General features: G+C 44.3%; 1 protein-coding gene and 1 pseudogene across 1 annotated transcript in view; one reads left to right on the top strand and one right to left on the bottom strand.

Moving 5' to 3' along the window:
* The first annotated feature begins 1,207 nt into the window (after positions 1 to 1,207).
* DYTN (dystrotelin) overlaps positions 1,208 to 22,272 on the top strand; it is a 58,512-nt gene continuing 37,447 nt past the window's right edge. The window contains exons 1-4 of the mRNA XM_073633386.1: positions 1,208 to 1,516; positions 2,253 to 2,324; positions 3,426 to 3,528; positions 21,276 to 21,346. Of these exons, the coding sequence (XP_073489487.1) occupies positions 2,290 to 2,324; positions 3,426 to 3,528; positions 21,276 to 21,346 (209 nt within the window). The 5' untranslated portion in view covers positions 1,208 to 1,516; positions 2,253 to 2,289. The remainder of the gene's footprint in view (positions 1,517 to 2,252; positions 2,325 to 3,425; positions 3,529 to 21,275; positions 21,347 to 22,272) is intronic.
* Positions 5,579 to 5,683, bottom strand: LOC141101846 (U2 spliceosomal RNA; annotated as a pseudogene).

Here is a 22,272-nt window from a genome sequence, read left to right as displayed (position 1 = left end):
CTTTGATGGCTGGACTGTTTTTACTGAAAGTTTGACTTTATTTTGCACACCTGCTGCCATTATTTAGCACTGTTTTCTCATCTACATTTTGTAAAAGATACCTTCAGCTCAAGCGGTGACTGGTCCATAAAGGGTGCTGGGGCACCGTTCCCCTAATTTCCATGCGCCGGCCCCTAATTTCCATGCAGAACACCGTACCATTGGAGTTTTTTACTTTAGAAGCACATGATTAGAGCCTGAGGCTCTAATTGGCTTCAAAAAGGTTGTGCTCGGGGTGCAGGGCACTGCGCCCCAAGCCCACCCACTTGTGACAATAGTGAATGTTGATTCACTTTTGTCTTCCTGTGACAGGATTGGCCAGGAGGTAAAGCTGGGGAAGGCCGGGAAGCCGAGGGAAGCCGTCCACGACCTGGATAGGGTAAGTGTGGGGCTGGCGGGCTGGCTGGCGAGCCAGTGGACAAGCGAGCAGCCAGGTGAGCGAGCAGGCGGGCGGGTGGGGGGTTTGTTTGCTGCTGCCCCCCAAAAAAATGGAGCACCAGCTGCCACTGTTCAGTTCACATTGTTTATTGCTGTTAAACATGATGAGGAGTAAAAATGCTGTGGGCAACCAACTTAAACATAGTCATGTATATATCTTGCATAGATAGATAAATCGATTAAACCCTTCATTTTTTGTGCTTACCTTAAACTGCAGTGTTTAATTTGACACAATTTACGCATCTGATACACCTAGCTTAACAGTACAATGTAATGTACTGTATATAGAAAATATAATTTTTTTAAAATTAATTTGCAAATCTTGACACACACAAAAAATCAGTTAGATTAGATACATAAATAAATACATTCAGAGGTATAGTGTTCCATGAAAATACAGCACAAGGACACATTATCAGCTATTAAAGTGTTAAATTACATATTGCAGTGTTTCCTTCAATGTTAAAAAGCTGATTGAATACATTTAGCAATGAGAGCTTGGCTTTTATGATAAATAAGGGTTTCATTGTTAATCGTGTCACTTAACATCTGATCAGGTTCATATTGTAACCCTGACATGATCACGTTTCTTGTATTACTTTTACAGGAAATATCTAATTATTTTAATTGGGGTTTTGTACTTCCAGGCTTAAATATGAAGGTCTTCATTTGCTTCTTCAGTTCCTATGGAAACATATGGTTTCTACAGCAACAGCAATTGCTTTGTATTACCTAACCCTGGGAAAAAATACAGTGTCTATGGAGCAGAGCTAAAATTTCCTTTTGAATGAAGATCAAGGAAGGTTCTTTAATTATTGAAGCTATGTGTTACTAATTAATGCACGTTTGATTAGTCATGATTTCACAGTCTACACTTTCAGGTGCACTACAAACAGGCTTTTGCCACAAAGGCATATGTAATACTTAGGGGCACAGCAGTTTAAATACATCTTACAATTACAAGGAAATGCAATAATTTTGCCATTTAACTTTTCGGCATAATTAACGACAGAGGCAAAAGGAAGCCAAAGAAATTAAGGTAGGAGACTGCAATGACATTTATACTTTAAGGTCGATGACAGGTGAATTTATGTAATGCAGTAGAATGGACGTTAGTCACGCTTACACACATATAATGATGTTGTTGTTAAAATGGTTCGTAGCAAAGGTCGATAGTAAGTTACTTACCGTCCCTACCATTTTGTCAGCTACCGTTCATATACATGAATGCAGAAAATGAAAACAAATGAAATCTTGTACAATTCAAGCAAGCTTTATCCTTACATGTGACTGTGTTTTTTAGTCCTAATTGTACATGTGTTCGTTTTGTGACATGATAAAAACAAGTAGAACTGTTTTTTTTTAGGTTTTTTTGGATCAACTTATATCTAAATGTGAGTTTATTTAATTTGCTAAAGTACTGCGCATCTTAAGCAAATTGTAATGTTTTGGGGAATAAAATACAATTTTTACCTTTTTCATAATTTTTGTTTTGTTTAAAAGTACTGGCGATCTACTTGTTTATTGTCTGTATCCCAGTTGGAGGTATTTGCTATTACTTCCTGTCTCGAAAGAAGAGAAACTTCCCTAACATAAATACAGACAGCAATAAAACCAGGCAAACACTATATTTTTGTTTTCAATTCCCAGAATGGTAATAGGAAATAATAAACACATTTTTTACCCTATATTTGTTTAGGGATATTGTTATTGTGGGAGCAATTTACAGCACATTTAAATTAATTTAATTATGTATTACTTTGTATATTTTGAAGAACCATCACCACAAAACATTTCTGGGGACTGGAAGACATGGAGAGAACCAGTCCAGTGAGGGACAAGAAGGAGTAAGTAAAAATGCTATTTTGTATATTTTCTTCCATCAGAGGCATAGCTGCTGCATTGTCATGTATGTAATGGCATGTTTTATGACATATCTTTAAATACACAAGCTGAGATAATTCATTGGTTGAATTTCATCGCTCTCAGGCTAATTACATACAACACATACCTCTATCACCATTTGTAATATCTGAAGTATAATAGTATAACAATGGTAGGCACAACAAAGTTAGCAACTACAAAATCCTTCCTTACTTTATCCAAAACAAAAAAAAAATCAAAGAGGATACATTGTTATAAATTGTGAAAGGTAATGGAATACTATTTCTATATGTGATGTTTTCTCAAAAAATACACTATTAGACATTTATCTGCCCGTGTTCAGGGCCGATCACTTGCATGTGATTGGTGCATGAGAGCTTATATGTAAGCGGGTGTGATTAGCTGCAGGAGCTGGAAGCTTCCCCTTACTTTTAATGGAGCTGCCTCCCGCAGCTAATTGACGGACCACCCGCTGGGAGGAATTAGATACACTCAGGCCCCATTTCTACTATGACGTGACCCCAGGCATTGTGCATTTGCACCTTATTTTGATCGTTGTCCCACTGTACACATAGTACAGCCCATTCTATGTGCATTTACAGGCGCTACCATAAAAGTCTATGGAGCCAAAATGCCTGAATACGATCAAAAAATCTCATGTGCTTCTTTGAGTGCAGGTCGTAGAATGTCAGACGATTAATGCCATGTACACACGACCGGACTTTTCGCCGTATGTCATCACGTTAGAAATGGTCAGACTTTCGTGTGAACGTGTGTAGGCCAGTCCGTTTCGTTGGAACTCCGTCGGAACTCCGTCGAAAAGTCCTTCGGAGTTCAGTCCAACGAAAAGTCCAGTCATGTGTACACGGCATTAGACTACAAGTGTTAACAGAGACAATTAAAAAGAATGAGAGTCAGCATGTTGAGCAAAGTCAGGCGAGGTCAGGCATAGGGAAACGAACAGAAAAAAGCGCAAATGTGAGAATGGGGACTTACTCCAAGACTTCTTACCAAAACTTACTACCTGCTAATTATTACTCACCATTATTTTTATATTTTTACAGTGCAATTATTTTGCAACATAAAACAGGATGCATAGAAATTTCTGAAGATGGTAAGGAAAACAAAATTAACTATGCTGAATCCCTTGAGTCACCATCGATGCAGGTATAGTATATTGTATTTCTCATTAGAAATCATAGATCTTAGAAGAGAAGGGCATATCACCCAATGTGGGGACCTTGGCGAATGTGCTCAATAATACCTAGGAACAGAGGCACAGGGGCTTTGGTCATGCGGATGTCAGCATTAAGGTGGCACTGCAAAAAAGATCACCTTGCACAGTTTCACTGCAATATGCCAAGTACTTCTCTGTTAAGCATTCTTCCTGTGTCACTGTAAACTTTCTCTTTCCATGTAAATGCAGCATTTCTGAGGGGACACCAAAGAGCCTGTGTTCCGCTCCACCAACCCAGCCATTATTTCTACCTCCAGTGACAATGTGAGAACACAGAGCAGTTCTTTGTTGCAAACGATCTTGAATAGTACTTTACGTGGATCCGCTTCTTGCTTCCTCTCTTCCCATACCTTCCAGACCAGGTCCATAAGTTCCCCATCTCCTGAGTCCGGTCCCGAATATATGGGGTACTGATTGTTAGGGAGGGGGTCAAGCTCACCAACCCCATGCTACCAGGGATACTGTCCCCCATGCCAAGTCACTGGCTTCCCACTGCTTGGCTGCTATAACATTCCACACCACTCAACTGGTTACTCATGACAACAGCGGTATGGATGCATCTCCCGCTAACTCCCCCGCACAATTAATCCTTCGTGGTGGCCATCTCTCTTCTTCTCTTTATCCCCTTTTTTAGTACAAGCCCTGTTCTTTAAATACGTTGTACAGGACGCCGTGGCTGGGTCCTGGAAGGACGCTATATTTCCCCTCTGTTTGGACTGTGGTCCCTTTAAGGGAACAAAAAGGGTTAACTCAGCTGTCAGAGGAAGTGGGTTTAAAACAAGACAGGAAGTTGTAGGTGAGGGTGGAGGACTGTAGAGGAGACTGTGGATGGTGGTTTTGTGTTCAGCGACAAAAGTGAATAGCAGTTTTTTTTTTTTTTTTTTTTTTTTTTTTTGAAAGCCTATGGCGTGCAAAACACACCCAAAAACTTCACCCGGTGCATAAAAAATGTGCACACACATAAAGAGTGCTCACAAAAAAGTGCAACGGGTACACAAGACGTGCCAATTCCCTGATCCCCCGGGGCGTTAGGCTCCTGCGGGGACAAAGGTACTTACTATGGTCCATCTGGCCGAAACCAGACAGACCCCGTTCTCTGGAGGGCCTGCCGAAACAGGACCCACCCAAGTACTAGGTGGAGCTCCCCCGAAGGGAGACCCCATGAGAGAGGGCGAACTAAGCCAAAAGGCCATGTCCACCCCTTCCCAAGACTTTCAGGGCTGGCCCGAGGACCCGCATCCTTACTCATCACACAGTGGGACAAACGTGACAAAAACAAGACGTGAGACTACACAGGTTTCCAATCAAAAATAAATAAAAAGTGGGGGAAGGTATAGTGGAGAGGAGAGTGAAAAGAAGTGGCCATTGTGTAACACAATGACCAGGCCCTCCGGCCAGGAATAAAAAATTCCTCTGGTCCTAGCCAAAAGGCCCGGCCCAAGAGGCAGGTGCAAAAAAAAGCTGTGTTATGGTGCAGTGACCGTGGTGCCCAAAATCAAAGTGTCTGCCACACACAGTGATCTTAAGGCACCCCTGGACTGCCACTCCAGGGGCACTACTCCATAGGCTTTCAAGACCTACCCTGGCCCACAGCCTAGACCACAGCAGCCCCCACCGCAGACAGAAAAGGCATGAGGTTCAGGAAGCTTGGTGAGAGCCCTTGCCCCGAAGGCTCCACCATCACTCCCATCACCCCCTCCAGTTTCACATTTGGGTAAATGGATACTAGCCACTCCCCCCCCTGCCAAAAGGGGAGTAAGCATTCTCCTACCCAAATAACTGTCGGCAGCTAGAGCCACCACAATCCAGGCCAGAAGGCCAGGGACCCGACCCTTCAGCCAGACCAAAATGCAGCACCCATCCCTACCAGGAGCACCCTTCCAGACGGCTCAGACTCAACCATTGGCCGGTCCCCAGTATACTTTCGGGCAACTCGGCGTAGTCCCTGCTGAGTATCGCCTTTCCAGGTACTATGACACCATTGGATTTGCTGGCCCTCCCCAACGAGAGTGACACAGCGCCTCCTCTGGAAACTGATAAGAACAGATACTACACTTGATCTTAGCCAAAAGGCCGAGAAGCGATCTCTCTTCTTCTCTCTATCCCCTTTTTTAGTACAAGCCCTGTTCTTTAAATACGTTGTACAGGACGCCGTGGCTGGGTCCTGGAAGGACGCTATATTTCCCCTCTGTTTGGACTGTGGTCCCTTTAAGGGAACAAAAAGGGTTAACTCAGCTGTCAGAGGAAGTGGGTTTAAAACAAGACAGGAAGTTGTAGGTGAGGGTGGAGGACTGTAGAGGAGACTGTGGATGGTGGTTTTGTGTTCAGCGACAAAAGTGAATAGCAGTGTCCTGCATGGAAGCCTCCTGGCAGGGAGTGTTACCTGCAACAAAAACCAAGGACTGTTTAACTGCGATAGCAGTTCTGGACTCTGCAAGTCGGTGAGACTAATAACTTTTTCTTTTGTTTTGCTGCTGTGAAGCTATTTAAGTTTAATAAACCTTCTTTTGACTGAAAAGCCTGTGTCCTGCGATCTAGCTGGTTCCCTGAACTTTACAACTGGTGTAGGGTGTGGGGCAGGACAGAGTAACAGGCATTTTTCTTGCTGTTTTGGCATTTGGACCTAAACTGACATCTAAAGAGACAGTACATTGGATTTATGTCCTGGGTTAAAGCTGCACAAACCCTGAAAGCTGAAGTAATGGAGAAGCTAATTAAACAGCTGTCCCTGGCTAATATGCAAGCGCAGATTCGCCATGAAGAAGCTAATCAGCGCTTAGCAACCCAGCTAAAGGTACAGCAAGAAAATACTCGCCTGTTGGTGGCCTAGTTGGCAGCTCAGCAAGCGACCCAGCAAGGGGTTATGCAGGCTTAGGTGACTGCCTTAAAAGAAGTAGTGCAGCAGCTTTCTCAGGGCCGTGAGCAAGCAGCTGTTGCCCCTGGCAACCATTTTTTGCAGAAGTTGTCCCTGAGTGATGATGTAGAGGCATTTCTTGCTACATTTGAGAGGACGGCAGAGAGAGAGAAGGGTGGCCCCAGGACTAGTGCTCCTTTGCTCCTTTCCTCACCGGAGATTCTCAAAAAGCCTACTTCGACCTACCACCGGATGACACTAAAGATTATCAAAAGCTAAAGGCAGAAATATTGGCTCGTTTGGGGGTGACTACGGCCGTTCGGGCCCAACGAGTGCACCAATGGAAGTATTGTCCAGATCGGCCACCCGGTCTCAAATGCATGACCTGGTGCAACTGGTAAAAAAATGGCTGCAGCCCAAAGTGTTGTCCTGCCCCCAAATCGTGGAGTGGGTCGTGCTGGACTGATACCTAAGGTCAGTGCCAGACGATCTTCAACGGTGTGAGGTCAGCCATGGAGACCCCAAAGCAGTTAACCTTCTTGTTGAGATGGTGGAATGATATACAGTGGTGGAGGATCTGCTTGGCTCTACCAAGTGCCAAGGGCCCAGTCTGCCACGGCCTATTCGATCGACTGCCGCCCTTCGAAAGGACGTCTCCCGGAGCCCTGGAACCAACACCCCGGAAGGTCAAGAGTCACTCCCGGTACCTCCTCAGTGATCTGTACCTGTTCGGAGAGGAGGGGATGTACAATGTTGGCAATGTCATTCCTGGGCCATACCCGGGCCCACTGCCCACTGCAAGAGGAGCCCATGGAATGCGGAGTTCTTCGGAGGGGGTCTTTTTATGCCCATAAAGCATGTACAACACATCTTGACCTTGAAGAAGGGAAATTTGAGTGTGAAGTCCAAGTGAACCACCTCCCTGCCTGGGCTTTGCTGGACTTCGGAAGCATGGCAACCCTGGTTCATCCTAGAGTAATTGGGGATATTGGCCCGGTAAGCAAAACTTTATGGGTTGTGTGCATTCACAGGGACACTAGAGAGTACCCTCTCATCTCGGTGTCCATCTCCACAGCATGTGGCACTGGTACTCAAGAGGTGGGGGTGGTAAAGAACTTGGTACATGATGTTATAATAGGACAAGACTGTCCATTATTTGCAAAACTGTGGGGACAAGGAGAACTTCCTGAACGGTCCAGAGACTGGGGAGAAACTAGTCCCTCTGTTCCTGCTTTTGAGGGGAATAACCCTGAAATGCCAAATGTTCTTAATGTGGATCCAGTTGATGAAAATGCTAATGACTTAATGGTGATGACAGTAGAGCTGATACTGTTAAGGATGTCAAGATGTGTGGTTCACAGACCTACCTGAACACTGAGGGGGGGGACCTTCCCCAATTCAGGTAATGCTGGGGGAAGAGGATGAGGAAGTGGCCTCTACCCCCTCCCTGCCAGTCTTAGGTGTTCCCCAGGGGGCATTTGGTACTGCCCAAATACAGGACCCCACTTTGTCCTGTGCCTGGGAACAGGTTGTAGTAGTAAATGGAGTTCCCCAAGAGCCAGGTGCGAATGAGCAGTGGCCACACTTCGCAGTATGTAATGAATTGCTTTATCGGGTTACCAAAGTGAGAGAAAATGTGGAGAACAATTATTGGTACCCCAACAGTATAGACGCAAGGTCCTGGACCTGGCCCATGACAATGTTTTAGGGGGACGCCTGGGAGTTGAAAAGACGGAGGCACGGATCACCGACCAGTTTTACTGGCCAAGTCTGAAAGCAGAGGTAAGGAGATACTGTACCTCTTGTCCCACCTGTCAGTTGACCACCCCGGTGACCCACTTCAGGATCCCTTTGGTCCCCCTGCCCATAATTGAGGTCCCATTTGAGAGGATAGCCATGGAATCCTCCATAGTTGGTCCCTTGGTAAAGTCGGCTCAAGGTCACTCCAACATACTGGTGATCCTCGACTATGCCACCCGATATCCTGAGGCGCTACCCCTGCAGAATACTTCCTCTAAGGCTATTGCCAGGGAATTATTCCAGTTGTTTGCACGTACTGGTTTTCCCAAGGAAATACTCAGGGACCAGGGCACCCCGTTTATGTTGAGGGTTATGGCCGATGTATGCAAGCTGTTACAGATTAAACAGCTGCGCACATCGGTCTACCATCCCCAAACGGATGGGCTGGTAGAATGCTTTAATAAGACCCTTAAGTCTATGCTCAAGAGAGTGGTACAAAGGGATGGGAAAGACTGGGACTGCCTGTTACCAGCTCTCCTATTTGCTATCCGGGAAGTGTCCCAGGCCTCCACTGGGTTTTCGCCCTTTCAGTTGGTATATGGGCGGAGACCTCGCAGACTACTGGACTTTGTTAAAGAGGAATGGGAAAGTGAACCTATTCAGCATAAGAGTGTTCTTGAATATGTCTCCCAAATGCAGGAGAGGATCTGAACTGTGATGCTACTAGTCCAGGAACATTTACAAAAAGCCCAGGAGGCTCAACGATGGGTCTATAATAGGGCTGCTAAAATAAGGTACTTCCAAGTGGGGGATCGAGTAGCAGTGTTGATTCCCACTGTGGAAAGTAAATTCTTGGCCAGATGGCAAGGCCCCTTTGAAGTTGTAGAAAAAGTGGGAGAGGTAAATTATAGAGTCCACCAGCCAGGCAAGAGAAAACCATATCAAATATATCATGTAAACTTGTTAAAGCCCTGAACAGACAGGGAACCGGTGACCTCCCTGGCTAGTGCAAGACTTGAGCCTCGGGTTGGGGTGGAGAGTGTTCAAGTAGCAAATACCCTATCTAAAATCCAGCAGGCAAAGGAGTTCTTGCAGAGAAATAAAGAGAAATTTTCAGACTTGCCAGGGCTCACTAGTGTCATAGAGCATGATATTATCACAGAACCAGGAGTCAAAGTTTTTGTCCGGCCCTACTGCATCCCAGAGGCTCAAAGGAAGGCCATTTCAGAGGAAGTGAAGAAGATGTTAGACCTGGAGATTATTGAAGAATCGCAGAGTGAGTGGTCGAGCCCGATTGTGTTGGTACCGAAGCCCAACAGGACTCTGTGATTCTGCAATGATTTCCGGAAACTTAATGAAGTTTCACGGTTTGATGCCTACCCCATGCCCCGGGTAGATGAGCTCATTGAGAGACTAGGTCCAGCCAGGTATATCACTACATTAGACCTTACCAAGGGATATTGGCAAATACCGTTGACTAAGGCTGCTAGAGAGAAAACGGCTTTTACTATCCCAGAGGGGAGTTTTCAGTACAAAAGAATGCCTTTTGGATTGGAAACTGCTCCAGCCACATTCCAGCGAGCAATGGATAGGATTTTACGACCTCACTGGGAGTATGCCTCAGTGTACTTGGACGAGATAGTCATTTTTAGCAGAGACTGGGAATCACACTTGCCCAAAGTCCAGGCAGTGCTGGACTCTCTTTGGAAGGGGGGGTTTACAATAAACCCTGAAAAATGTGCTTTGGAAATGGAGGAGGTGAAATACCTGGGCTATATCGTGGGTAGAGGGGTGGTGAAACCTCAGGTCAGCAAGGTCAAGGCTATACAGAATTGGCCCCATCCCCTCAGAAAAAAGCAGATATGTGCATTCCTGGGCATGGTGGGGTACTACAGGAGGTTTGTACCCAACTTTTCCACATTGGCGGCTCCATTGACCGATCTGACTAAGGGTCAGAAATCGGTCTTGGTGGAGTGGAATGCAGGTGCTGGGAAGGCTTTTTTGGAGCTCAAGTCGGCACTGTGCCAACAACCTGTCCTAGTAGCACCCAATTTTTCGAAAGAGTTCGTTGTCCAGACTGATGCCTCTGATGTAGGATTGGGAGCGGTGTTGTCACAAGTTGTTCATGGCGAGGAGCACCCGGTAGTCTTTCTCAGTAGGAAGTTGACACCAGCGGAGAAAAACTATGCTATAATTGAACGAGAGTGTCTGGCCATTAAGTGGGCTCTGGAATCCCTCAGATATTACCTCTTGGGGAGGAAGTTTAGGCTGATTTCTGACCATGCCCCTTTAACATGGATGAGACTAGGTAAAGGGACTAATGGCAGGATTACTCGGTGGTCCCTGGCACTCCAGGAGTTTAAATTTATAGTGGAGCATAGGCCCGGGAGACTGCATCAAAATACAGATACCCTCTCCCGAGTCCATTGTTTTAGCTCCACCTCCTTGGCGTTGGGGCACAGGGGGGGATATGTACAGGACACCGTGGCTAGGTCCTGGAAGGACACTATATTTCCCCTCTGTTTGGACTGTGGTCCCTTTAGGGGAACAAAAAGGGTTAACTCACCTGTCAGAGGAAGTGGGTTTAAAACAAGACACGAAGTTGTAGGTGAGGGTGGAGGAGTGTAGAGGAGACTGTGGATGGTGGTTTTGTGTGCAGTGACAAAAATGAATGGCAGTGTCCTACCTGGAAGCCTCCTGGCAGGGAAGTTACCTGCAACAAAAACCAAGGACCGTTTAACTTTGATGGCAGTTCTGGACTCTGCAAGTCGCTGAGACTAAAATCTTTTTCCTTTGTTTTGCTGCTGTGAAGCTATTTAAGTTTAATAAACCTGCTTTTGACTGAAAAGCCTGTGTCCTGCGATCCAGCTGGTTCCCCGAACTTTACAATGTTCTTACGTGGACCCCTTTGTAGGAACTTCAGACCACGCATTTGATAACTTTGAGAACTTTTACTTCTCGCAAGTTACAATGTCAATGTGGCACAGTCTCTCAAAGATCCTAACTTAGGATGCCCAAATTATTAGTAAAAACCTCTAGCGCAGTTGTACGATAAAATGTGTTATATATCGAAAGGGACTTAAGACTAAATGTATGTTATGAATCTAGCCTTTAAAGGCATTGCCTGTTAGTATTAGGCCTCATGCACACTGAACATTTTACAGCTGCTGTATTTGGCTTTAGGTGTTTTTTTCGGCAGCCAGTAAAGCTCCCCAACATGTTATCCTATGTGTCCATGCACACATAGGCTGTTATCAGCATTTTTTGGTAGGGGCGTATTCTGTCTGGAAAAAATCCCACCCAGAACTAGTGGGTTTTGAGAGGAGTTTTTCAGCTGTAAAAACACTCTAATGCCCTGTACACACGATCGGACATTGATCGGACATTCCAACAACAAAATCCATTGGATTTTTTCCGATGGATTTTGGGCCAAACTTGTCTTGCATACACACGGTCGCACAAAGTTGTTGGAAAATCCGATCGTTCTGAACACGGTGACATAAAACACGTACGTCGGGACTATAAACGGGGCAGTAGCCAATAGCTTTAATTTATTCTGAGCATGCGTGGCACTTTGTGCATTAGATTTTGCGATTGGATTTTGTTGTCAGAAAATTTTATATCCTGCTCTCAAACTTTGTGTGTCGGAAATTCCGATGGAAAAAGTCCAATGGAGCCCACACACGATCGGAATTTCCGACAACACAATTCGATCGCACTTTTTCCATCGGAAAATCCGACCGTGTGTACAGGGCATAACTCTGAAAAAATGTTGAAAACGCGTCTATTTGACACTTGTGGCCAGTTTTGAACCAGAAGCTTTTGTAGGAGTATAGTTACGCTAAGAAAAAGCTAAAAGATGCAGAAAAATTCTACAGCAAAATGCTGCATAGCTTATTCTACAGCCACAGCTTTCTACAGCTTATTGCTACTAGCGTTTTTATAACGTCCTGTGTGCATGAGGCCTTAAAGAGACCACGCTACATCATACTTAAACAGGCTAGTAAAACCATCATCTCTATGCATAGGTAAATATCCAAATAGGTGTATGAAAAATAGGAAAGAAAGTCTCTACTGTATATTAGCAATAATTGACAACAAAAGTTTAAAGATAATTCATCAAAGTGTGAGTTCTTAATGGTTATACCCCCAACCTATATGCTATTGCCATCATCAGTGTCTAAAAAAGAGAATTTTAGATGCTAAATGCTTGTTTAAGGTCTCAGAAATTGCAGCCTGTCCAAAAAAGGCTTTCTAGTTGTGGTGCAACCTGTATGCTATTTTGATCGTTTTATTGTTGGTGTAAAAAAAAACAAAACTTTTTTTTGTTAAAGCAATAGTAAAGCCTTGTTTTAAAAAAACAAAACAAAACAAACAAAACATGCATGGTAAACTTACCTGCTCTGTGCAATGGTTTTGCACAGAGCAGCCTGGATTTTCCACTTCTCTGGTCCCACGCCGACGCTCCTGACTCTTCCCTCCTGTCAGGTGCCCTACAGCAAGCTGCTTGCTGTGGGGCACCCAAGCAGGCGCGCTCCCGAGCCACAACTCTATGTTTTCATTCACACACGAAGCCGTGGCTCGGCCCTTTCCCCTCCATCTCCTGATTGGCTCACTGGCTGTGATTGACAGCAGCAGGAGCCAGTGGTTGCTGCACCCAAAATGTTTTTTACCTTCATGCATAAAATGCATGAAGGTAAAAAAACCTTGTTCCTTTACAACCACTTTAAATGGATGCCTGTTCAATCACTCATAAATTGCAACCTATTTGCTTATAACTGTGCTGAAAAAGTGTCAGGTTTAGTCTTCCAAAGAAGGGACAAGGTTTATATTTCAAGGTGCAATCTGATTTCTCTCTCTCCTTCCAAAAATTGCAGCCTATATGACAAAGTCTTAAAAGGTGTGCTTCAAAACTGTTTCATTTTTCCATCTTCAGACTTAAAAAATAGCTCTAAATGTTTTTTGCGTTAGTTTTTTTTTTTTTTTTAATCTGCCTACTCACTCCCTCTGAATAGTGAAATAGCAAAAATGCTGCAAGAAGGCTGCATCAAATGTTTACAATTGTTTAGGTATACAGTCTGAGAAAAAATATATTGTGATTTGTTTATCCAAGATCAGATCTGCGGGATCTTCCTCTGACATAGTGTTCAATTGCTAATCAGTTCAGTTTTCTGGCTTATTGTTCTAAAAAAGCACACTCTAGTACAGTGTTTCTCAACCTTTTTACCATGGAGAAACCCTTTGCAAAACGTTTGCGATCTTGTGGAACCCCTAAAAAAAAAAAAATCAGATGTACAGCTCACGGAACAGTAGATCTGATCAGCAAGCTGTAGATATAACCACAATTATTGTAGAAATGGCTTTAAATAATAGAATAAATATTGAACTCACCTTTCACCAACATTATAGTGTGAACAGGGCACATAGAAAGCAATTGTTTTCCTTATGTCCTCCTTGCAGAGACCATAGTTTAAACAAGCCCAAAATATTCTATGCAAGTCAAATCTGCACACATTTTCCATCAGTTTTTTTCCACATATGCTGTGAACGAGGCCTTGCTAAACTTGAACAAAACACCCAAATATTGTGATTGATAAATAAGACAGCAGACTATGGGAACAGTTGGGCCTTGTTCACAACATACATGCGTAATTGATGGAATTGATGGAAAATTGTGCAGATTTGACTCTCATAGAATACTTTGGTCTTGTCCACATTATGTGCAGAGACATGCATTTTGCTAACCTAGGTCTCTGCACACAAAGAAAACAATTTTTATTTTTATTTTTTTTTTAATTTTTATTTTTTATTTTTATGTGCCCTGTTCACACCACAATGTTGGTGTCATTTGAGTATTTTTCTCTGCAGAAAAATGCATACATGTTGCATATTTCTGTGCAGAAAAAATACGCACATGATTCCAAGGTTGTTTTCAATGTGCACCGAGAGCGAGTACTGTAAATGCGCATTAATACTTGGTGTAGGGTTGCCACCTCTCCGAGATTCACCTGGACAGTTCGGGGTTTGGAATCATGTGTCCGGGTTTCAAACTGCCTGAAACCCAGACACATTATTCAGACTGGACTATGGCTTCCCAGCAGGGTTGCTGGCAGCAGTTGTCTAAGCTGAGAGTGTCTGCTAACCAATCTCTTTCACACTGCCCAAAGCCAGTTCTAACAAAGCCCCCCCCCCGGCATCCACACACAGACAGGAGAGGAGAGAGGGTTTGATTTGCTCCTCTTCCTCCAGCCCCTACCCCTCTGTGTCTATCCACACTCCAATCCGCAGCACTGTGCCTCAGAAAAGGAAAGGGACGGGGCCAGAAATTTGAAGTCCAGCAGCATCAGATACATCTGGATGAGAGGTGCTGACTGCCAAGGGGTGAGTGAGCTCACCATCCATCCCTGTCTGTGACTGAAGTCTCCCCCCTTCTCTCTCTTGCCTCTGAGCGGGTACACTAAGGTAAATCAGAGTTCTCAGAGCACCCCTTACATCAGAGTTCTCCTTTACACCAGAAGCCACAGTGTTCCCCCTTACATCAGAGTTCTCAATGTTCCCCCTTAAATTAGGGTTCCCAGAGCATCCCTTATGTTAGTGTCCCCAGAGTTTTCCCTTACATCAGAGTCTGCAGAGTTCCCCCTTACAGTGTAAGGGAACTCTACGAGTTCAGATGTAAAAGGGGAACTCTGTGGATTCAGATGTAAAAGGGGAACTCTGCGGATTCAGGTGTAAAAGGGAAACTCTGTAGACTCTGATGTAAAGGGGGACTCTTGAAATTAACATCATATGATTAGAAATGTAATTTAATTGCAAAATATAAGTATAGTTTATACCATAAAAAAGATTGCTGTGCGCCGCTAAAGTGTTCGGGTTTGACTTCAAGAAAAGGTGGCAACCCTAACTTGGTGCCTCCTCTATAGTTCCAGCTCCTCTGAACCTGTGAGGGGGAGGGGTGCCAGGAGGAATGCTGACAGTGGGAGCACACAGCTGGATCAGGCTGAAAGTAGCAGGAGGTAAGATTATAATAGCATTATGTACAATTATGGCATAACATAAAGCTATTATAATCTCACCTCCTGCTACATTCAGCCTGATCCAGCTGTGTGCTACTGTGTTCTGAGGTCTGCATTCAGTGCTGTTATACATAGGATGGCACCTCCTGTTCTCTGCTCCCCCCTCCAGTCTGCATTCAGTGCTGTTATACATAGGATGGCACCTCCTGTTCTCTGCTCCCCCCTCCAGTCTGCATTCAGTGCTGTTATACATAGGATGGCACCTCCTGTTCTCTGCTCCCCCCTCCAGTCTGCATTCAGTGCTGTTATACATAGGATGGCACCTCCTGTTCTCTGCTCCCCCCTCCAGTTTGCATTCAGTGCTGTTATACATAGGATGTCACCTCCTGTTCTCTGCTCCCCCTTCCAGTCTGCATTCAGTGCTGTTATACATAGGATGGCACCTCCTGTTCTCTGCTTCCCCCTCACCTTGCAGTTTACATTTACCCCTTCTATACACAGGAACTCACATTCCAATCCAGCCATGTGCTCCTTTTCTCTGCTCCCCCCTCCACAGTGTGCATCACTGCTACCATTCAGATAGGATCTCACCTTCTGATCTGGTGCTCCCCGCCTCCATTCTCAGCTCTCTTCACGGTTCCCTCTCTGTGCTCCCCGCCTCCTCGGTCTTCTTTCTCGGCTCCCACTCTGTGCTCTTGCCTCCACAATCTTCATTCTTGGCCTCCCCGCCTCTGAATTTAGAACTCCCGCTCTCTACATTCTTCCTGTCTCTGCCTTCTGAGTTCTCTGAGCCGGAACGACAGAAAAGGTATCGTGTATCAACGTGCGCTGACAGTACTCACTGGAAACAACATTAGGCGGATATACATCCACAACAATGTTGAATTGTGGCGGAACCCCTGGGAACCCCGATTGAGAAAGACTGCTCTAGTATATATTTTAGGGGGATCAAAACTGCCTAGTTTCTCTATCTTGCACTGCAGCCAAGTAAAAACACTTACATGGCGTGCTGCGTGTCCATACAATACATGTATGTATGCAGGGCTGGACTTACTATTGGGCTTGACTGGACTCGAGCCCATGGGCCCTGCCCAATAGGGGGCCCCGCGGCGCCCGTGCTATAGCCAAGAGACGGCTACAGCGTGGACGCCAATTGCCAGGAGGGCGTCCCTGGACATCCTCCTGTTTACTTCCCCTCTGCACGCCTCCGCGGGTGTGCATCGAGGAAGTTCTGTGTTGGCCGTGTCCCTTGGACACAGCCAATCACAGATCGTGCTAAATGGCCAATCACAGCGGAGTGTCCAATGGGAGGTGATCTTGTATGGAAACATATGAGATCATCTCTCATCACCGGCTCTCCCTCCTCACACAGAGACAGCGTGTGAGGAGGGAGGGCAAACGGCTGCAGCGGTGAGTGAACACTCACACTAGTTACAGTTACACTACACAACATAGTGCCATCTGGCCCTAGTCCACCTATCAGTGCCAAATGTCCCCATCGCCATCTGTCCCCATCGCCATCTGTCCCCAGTGCCATCTGTCCCCAGTGCCATCTGCCCCCAGTGCCACCTATCAGTGCCATCTGTCCCCAGTGCCATCTGTCCCCAGTACCACCTATCAGTGCCACCTGCCTCAAGTGCCACCTGCCCCCAGTACCACCTGTCCCCAGTGCCACCTGTCATCAGTGCCACGTATCAGTGTCACGTGCCATCTGTTATCAGTGTCATGTATCATCAGTGCCATGTATTAGTGTCATCTATCATCAGTGCCACGTATTAGTGCCATCTGTCATTAGTGCCACGTATTAGTGCCATCTGTCATCAGTGCCATGTATTAGTGCTATCTGTCATCAGTGCCACGTTTTAGTGCCATCTGTCATCAGTGCCACGTATTAGTGCCATCTGTCATCAGTGTCACGTTTTTCAAGCTTCAATCAGTGGTCATATAAATAGATTATTACGTTTTTTTAACATGTAACACTGTCTACGGTACCAGTCAACATTTTGTTCTATTTAAAGTAATGTACAGAAGGTAGGGCCCGAAAGTGACTCAAGCCCAGGGGCCCCCACCACCCTAAGTCCTGCCCTGTATGTATGTATAATGCTAGATGTATTGCCTCTTCTGCTTCCACTGTTAAATTAATACTTCTACACAAAATAACTTTTGGCAAAAACTAGCTATTAAAAAATTTTTTTGGGGGTTGAAATCAATCATATTAGGTTGTTTCTGCTGTATGCATGCTAAGCAGTTATGTAAGAGTAAGGAGAAAAACAGATATCAATTTATGTGGTGCCGGAATATGGTGTCATTAATGCTGTCTCTGAGAGTCGTAACATTCTGTAATTCCACATACAGCTTTAAGGCACCCCCCAAGCATGCTATTTAGAGGAATTGCAAATGTTTTATGTTGTTCTTTAAAGCCGGAGCTCCACCCAAAAGGGGAAGTTCCGCTTTAAGCACTCCTCCCCCCCTCCTATGCCACATTTGTCATGTCATTTTTTTTTTTGGGAGAGAGCGGTTACCTAGTTTTGACAGGGACCCACTCCCACTTCCGCTCGGATCACCTAGGTGATCCGAGCAGAAGTTCTCCTCTCCCCCTCTCTCCGTGCAGCCTTCTGGGACACACCACAGGTTCCAGAAGACTGCCAGACCATTCAACAGGCACAGCGCGACTCGCGCAGTGTGCACCTGGCTGTGAAGCTACAAGCTGTCACAGCCGGATACCCATAGTTAAAATGCTGGAGCTGGGGAGAGAAGAGGGAGACAAGGGACAGTTCGGGTAACCACATCACTGGATCCTGGGACAGGTAAGTATGTGTTCATTAAAGTTAGCAGCTACACTGTTTGCTGCTGACTTTAATGACAAAAATGACTGGAGCTCTGCTTTAACCGCCTACGGACCAGCCGCCGCAGTTATACTGTGGCAGGTTGGCTCCCCTGCGCGAGATGTCAAAGCTGTAAGTCGGCTCTTTAAGACGCCTCTGGAGGCATGCCCGAAACGTGTCCCCAGAGCCAATGCAAGTGCCTGGCAGGCGCGATGACTGCCGGGCACCCACGATCGCTCGTGACAGAGCAAGAACCAGGATCTGTGTGTGTAAACACACAAATGTGTTTCCTCTCAGGGAAGAGGACACAGATTGTGTGTTCATAAAGTATAAACACCAATCTCTCTCCTCCCCAAGTCAGTCCCATCCTCCCCATAGTTAGAACACACCATGTACAGTTAATCCCTTGATCGCCCCCTAGTGTAGCCAGTGCCATTTATACATTAATCAATAATAAAAATGGCATAAATCTGTCCCCTATTTTGTAGACACTATAACTTTTGTGCAAACCATTCAATATACACTTATTGCAATTTTTTTACCAAAAATATGTAGAATACATATCGGCCTAAACTGAGGAAAATTTTTTTTTTTCAAAATTGTCGCTCTTCTTTTGTTTATAGCGCAAAAAATAAAAACCGCAGAGGTGATCAAATACTACCAAAAGAAAGCTCTATTTGTGGGAAAAAAAGGACGTACATTTTGTTTGGGTACAGCATTGCACAACCGCGCAATTATTAGCTAAAGCGACGCAGTGCCGTATCGCAAAAAATGGCCTGGTCAAGAAGGGGGTAAATTCTTCCGGGGCTGAAGTGGTTAAGCTGCTCCAAAATGGCCTCTCATTGTTGAACGATTACTTTGGTAATTGTCCACCAGGTCAGTACCCGACCCCCTGAGGAAAAAAAAAAAGAATTAGCAGCACTGTGTGCTGGATGGTTCCATTCCATCTTGAATCAGCTTTCCTTAGCAGAGCTGCAGAGTCCCATGTAATGAGCTACCCATTTGGAGATACCCCTGGCCATTTTCCACCTTTCTCTGTTGAGACGCAACTGGTTCTTACAGTCTGGGCACAAGAAATACATGCTCCCCCCCCCCCCACTTCTCTCTTCCCCCTCGCACTCCCTTCTCTTTCTTCTCCTATCTAAATTGGGAACTAGGGCTTCCAGCATTCTCTTTAGACAGCTTACAGGAGAGATAAGGACCCATCTACAATGGACCTGACAAGAGCTATAGAAAATTACATTCTCTGTGGGTCTTCCTCCTTTAGCTGAAATTTGTGCCCATTCTTTCAGGGGTATGTTGACTTTGGGGGCTTTCTTTGCCAAGGTTTTGGCAGAAAAAGGTATTAAGGGTATCCAGCTAGTCTACTCCACATAAATGTATTTGTGATTATAAGCTAGATGTTTTAGCAGATCCGATGAGCTGCTTTGGGTCCTTGTTTATTTTTCTTGCCATGTGTAAGTAAAGTTATTTTTGCATCATTAAGTGTCCACATGTCCTTGTTGTCCTGCCTTCTTTATTTTGTTTGATTGCTTATCCCACAGTAGACTAACATGAGAAGCCCCATGAAAATGGAAAATTGTTTACTTATACTTATTAGCGGGGTATTGAATCATGTGCTGGAAGCTTAATGTATACAGAAGAATACTTTACTTTCATGGAGCAATATCAGAACATGTCTTTACATCATGGTACAGGAAACAGGAGGCTACAAGTACATACACTGAACATAGACAGAACATCATGTGATCACATTACCATAGAATACAAACCATAACACTGCAGTGCCACCTGCTGGATAGAAAGGTATAATGCATACAGTATTGTCAGTTTATTAGCAACTTTGCTGTTGTTCTTTTCCAACAATACTTACTGTAATTTGTCTTTCCTGGTGCATCCTCATGCATTCCCACCCTTGGGCATTTCAGGTCTAGCTATGAAACATCTGTACATCAGTCAGTTTAAAATTAAAAGGACTAGTTAGGAGGTTGTCCTGGGAGTGTCAAAGGGTGGAGCTGACCCACCGCAGGTTTACATGAGGATGCAACAGAAAAACATTAATTACATTCATTTTAGGTAAACAGTTTTCCATATTTTTTTTTTACCAATTTAAATGTAAAAGAGAGCAATGAAAACACTCATCTCTTTGCATGCTGTTGCTCTCTTGCTGCTAGACCAGCAATGTGCTGCTCCTTTAATATTGAGAGAGAAATATGTCCTGATTCTGTCAGCAAGGAAGAGATGCCTTAGAAAGAGGTGGGTGGTTTCTATGCATTCTTTCGTTTTGTTGGCAGGAACTCACAATCACTAGTGTGGCTTAGGCCAGAGAGACAGCACAGTATCAATAAGAAAGAAACATTGATAGTAAGATTCAAAAAAAGGAAAGCTGGGCAGTAATAAAAATCCAGAACAGTTATGGATCGAAGACATCCACCCCATCCCCAAAGGAATAAAGATAGCAAAAAGTTTTGAGTAGACATGCACTTTAAACTAAGAATAACTGTGGTTTCATACAACAAACCAGGCAGTGTTATTAACATTAACATCAACCACCCGTCTCCTCACACACATACAACATACACAGGCACACATGTGTTTTCTGATATTTATCTTAAACTATTTACTCCTATGCCCTGGACACACGGTCAGATTTTCTGGCGGAAAAAGTTCGATCGGATTGTGTTGTCGGAAATTCCGATCGTGTGTGGGCTCTGGACTTTTTCCGTCGGAATTTCCGACACACAAAGTTTGAGAGCAGGCTATAAAATTTTCCGACAACAAAATCTGATCGGTTAAATTCTGATCGTGTGTACACAAATCCGACGCACAAAGTGCCACGCATGCTCAGAATAAATTAAGAGACTAAAGCTATTGGCTACTGCCCTGTTTATAGTTCTGACGTACGTGTTTTATGTCACCGCGTTCAGAACGATCAGATTTTCCGACAACTTTGTGCGACCGTGTGTATGCAAGATAAGTTTGAGCCAACATCCATCGGAAAAAATCCATGGATTTTGTTGTCGGAATGTCCGATCAATGTCCGACCGTGTGTACAGGGCATAATACAGAAAGCAAAATATACAAGAATGCTTTGTACATTTGTTTTTTTGTTTTGTTTTGTTTTTTTTGTTTTTTTTATGTACGCATTGTCATATCCACCAATTTTCTTTTAAAACGGTACCCTTGTATTTAAAAATAAAGATTCAAATCTCAAATAATGGTCTGTTTTTATTTTACTTTATCAGGCACTTCAGTTTATCAGAACAGAACTCCAGAAGACACAGAAATCTATAAGCGAACTCCAGACTGAGCGAAGGTAAGTCATTTAAAGCAGTTTGATTGTTGTCTTATCTTCATCCATTAGATCCCATTTCCATTCTATTCTGAGCAATGTTTTATGCAATAATTGTGTTCATACAAGCGAATATTATTCAGTCTGACTTTCATAAATGCAGAGTCTTGATATGAAGAGGATTTTTGTAAAGAACAGGCATTATTCCATACTAAAAGACCACAGCTGCACAGTACTTCACCTTTTGCAGCCAATTTTGCAGTACATTGTGGAACCTAGGCTAAGTGACCATAGTCCTTGAGGGGTCAGGCAAAGGCTAGTAGTGGTCAAGCTGTCTGAAGAAAACCTGAATGAACAGAATTAAACCAGAAGGCAATGCAAAAAATAACTGTATGACAAACAGGGGTCAAAGCCATTCAGATGGTGCCTAGGGATGTGAATGAGTCATAGTCAGGGAGAGTAACAGAATTTGTTCCCAGAGAAAGCAGGAACCATGCATTAACCACTTCAGCCCCGGAAGGTTTTACCCCCTTCCTGACCAGAGCACTTTTTACAATTTGGCACTGCGTCGCTTTAACTGCTAATTGCGTGGTCATGCAATGCTGTACCCAAACAAAATTTGCGTCTCCCACAAATAGAGCTTTCTTTTGATGGTATTTATCCACCTCTGCGGTTTTTATTTTTTGCGCTATAAATGGAAATATTTTGAAAAAAATTATATTTTCTAATTTTTGTTATAAAAAAATCCAATAAACTCAATTTTAGTCATACATTTAGGCCAAAAAGTATTCAGCCACGTGTCTTTGGTAAAAAGAAAGTCAATAGGGGAAAATGTATTGGTTTGCGCAAAAGTTACAGCGTCTACAAACTAGGGTACATTTTCTGGAATTTACACAGCTCTTAGTTTATGACTGCCTATCTCATTTCTTGAGATGCTAAAATGGCAGGGC

Source organism: Aquarana catesbeiana, linkage group LG06 (assembly GCF_042186555.1).
Source record: "Aquarana catesbeiana isolate 2022-GZ linkage group LG06, ASM4218655v1, whole genome shotgun sequence".
Taxonomy (NCBI): domain Eukaryota; kingdom Metazoa; phylum Chordata; class Amphibia; order Anura; family Ranidae; genus Aquarana; species Aquarana catesbeiana.
Note: the sequence above shows the minus strand (reverse complement) of the source record. Positions and strands in the feature narration are given on the sequence as shown.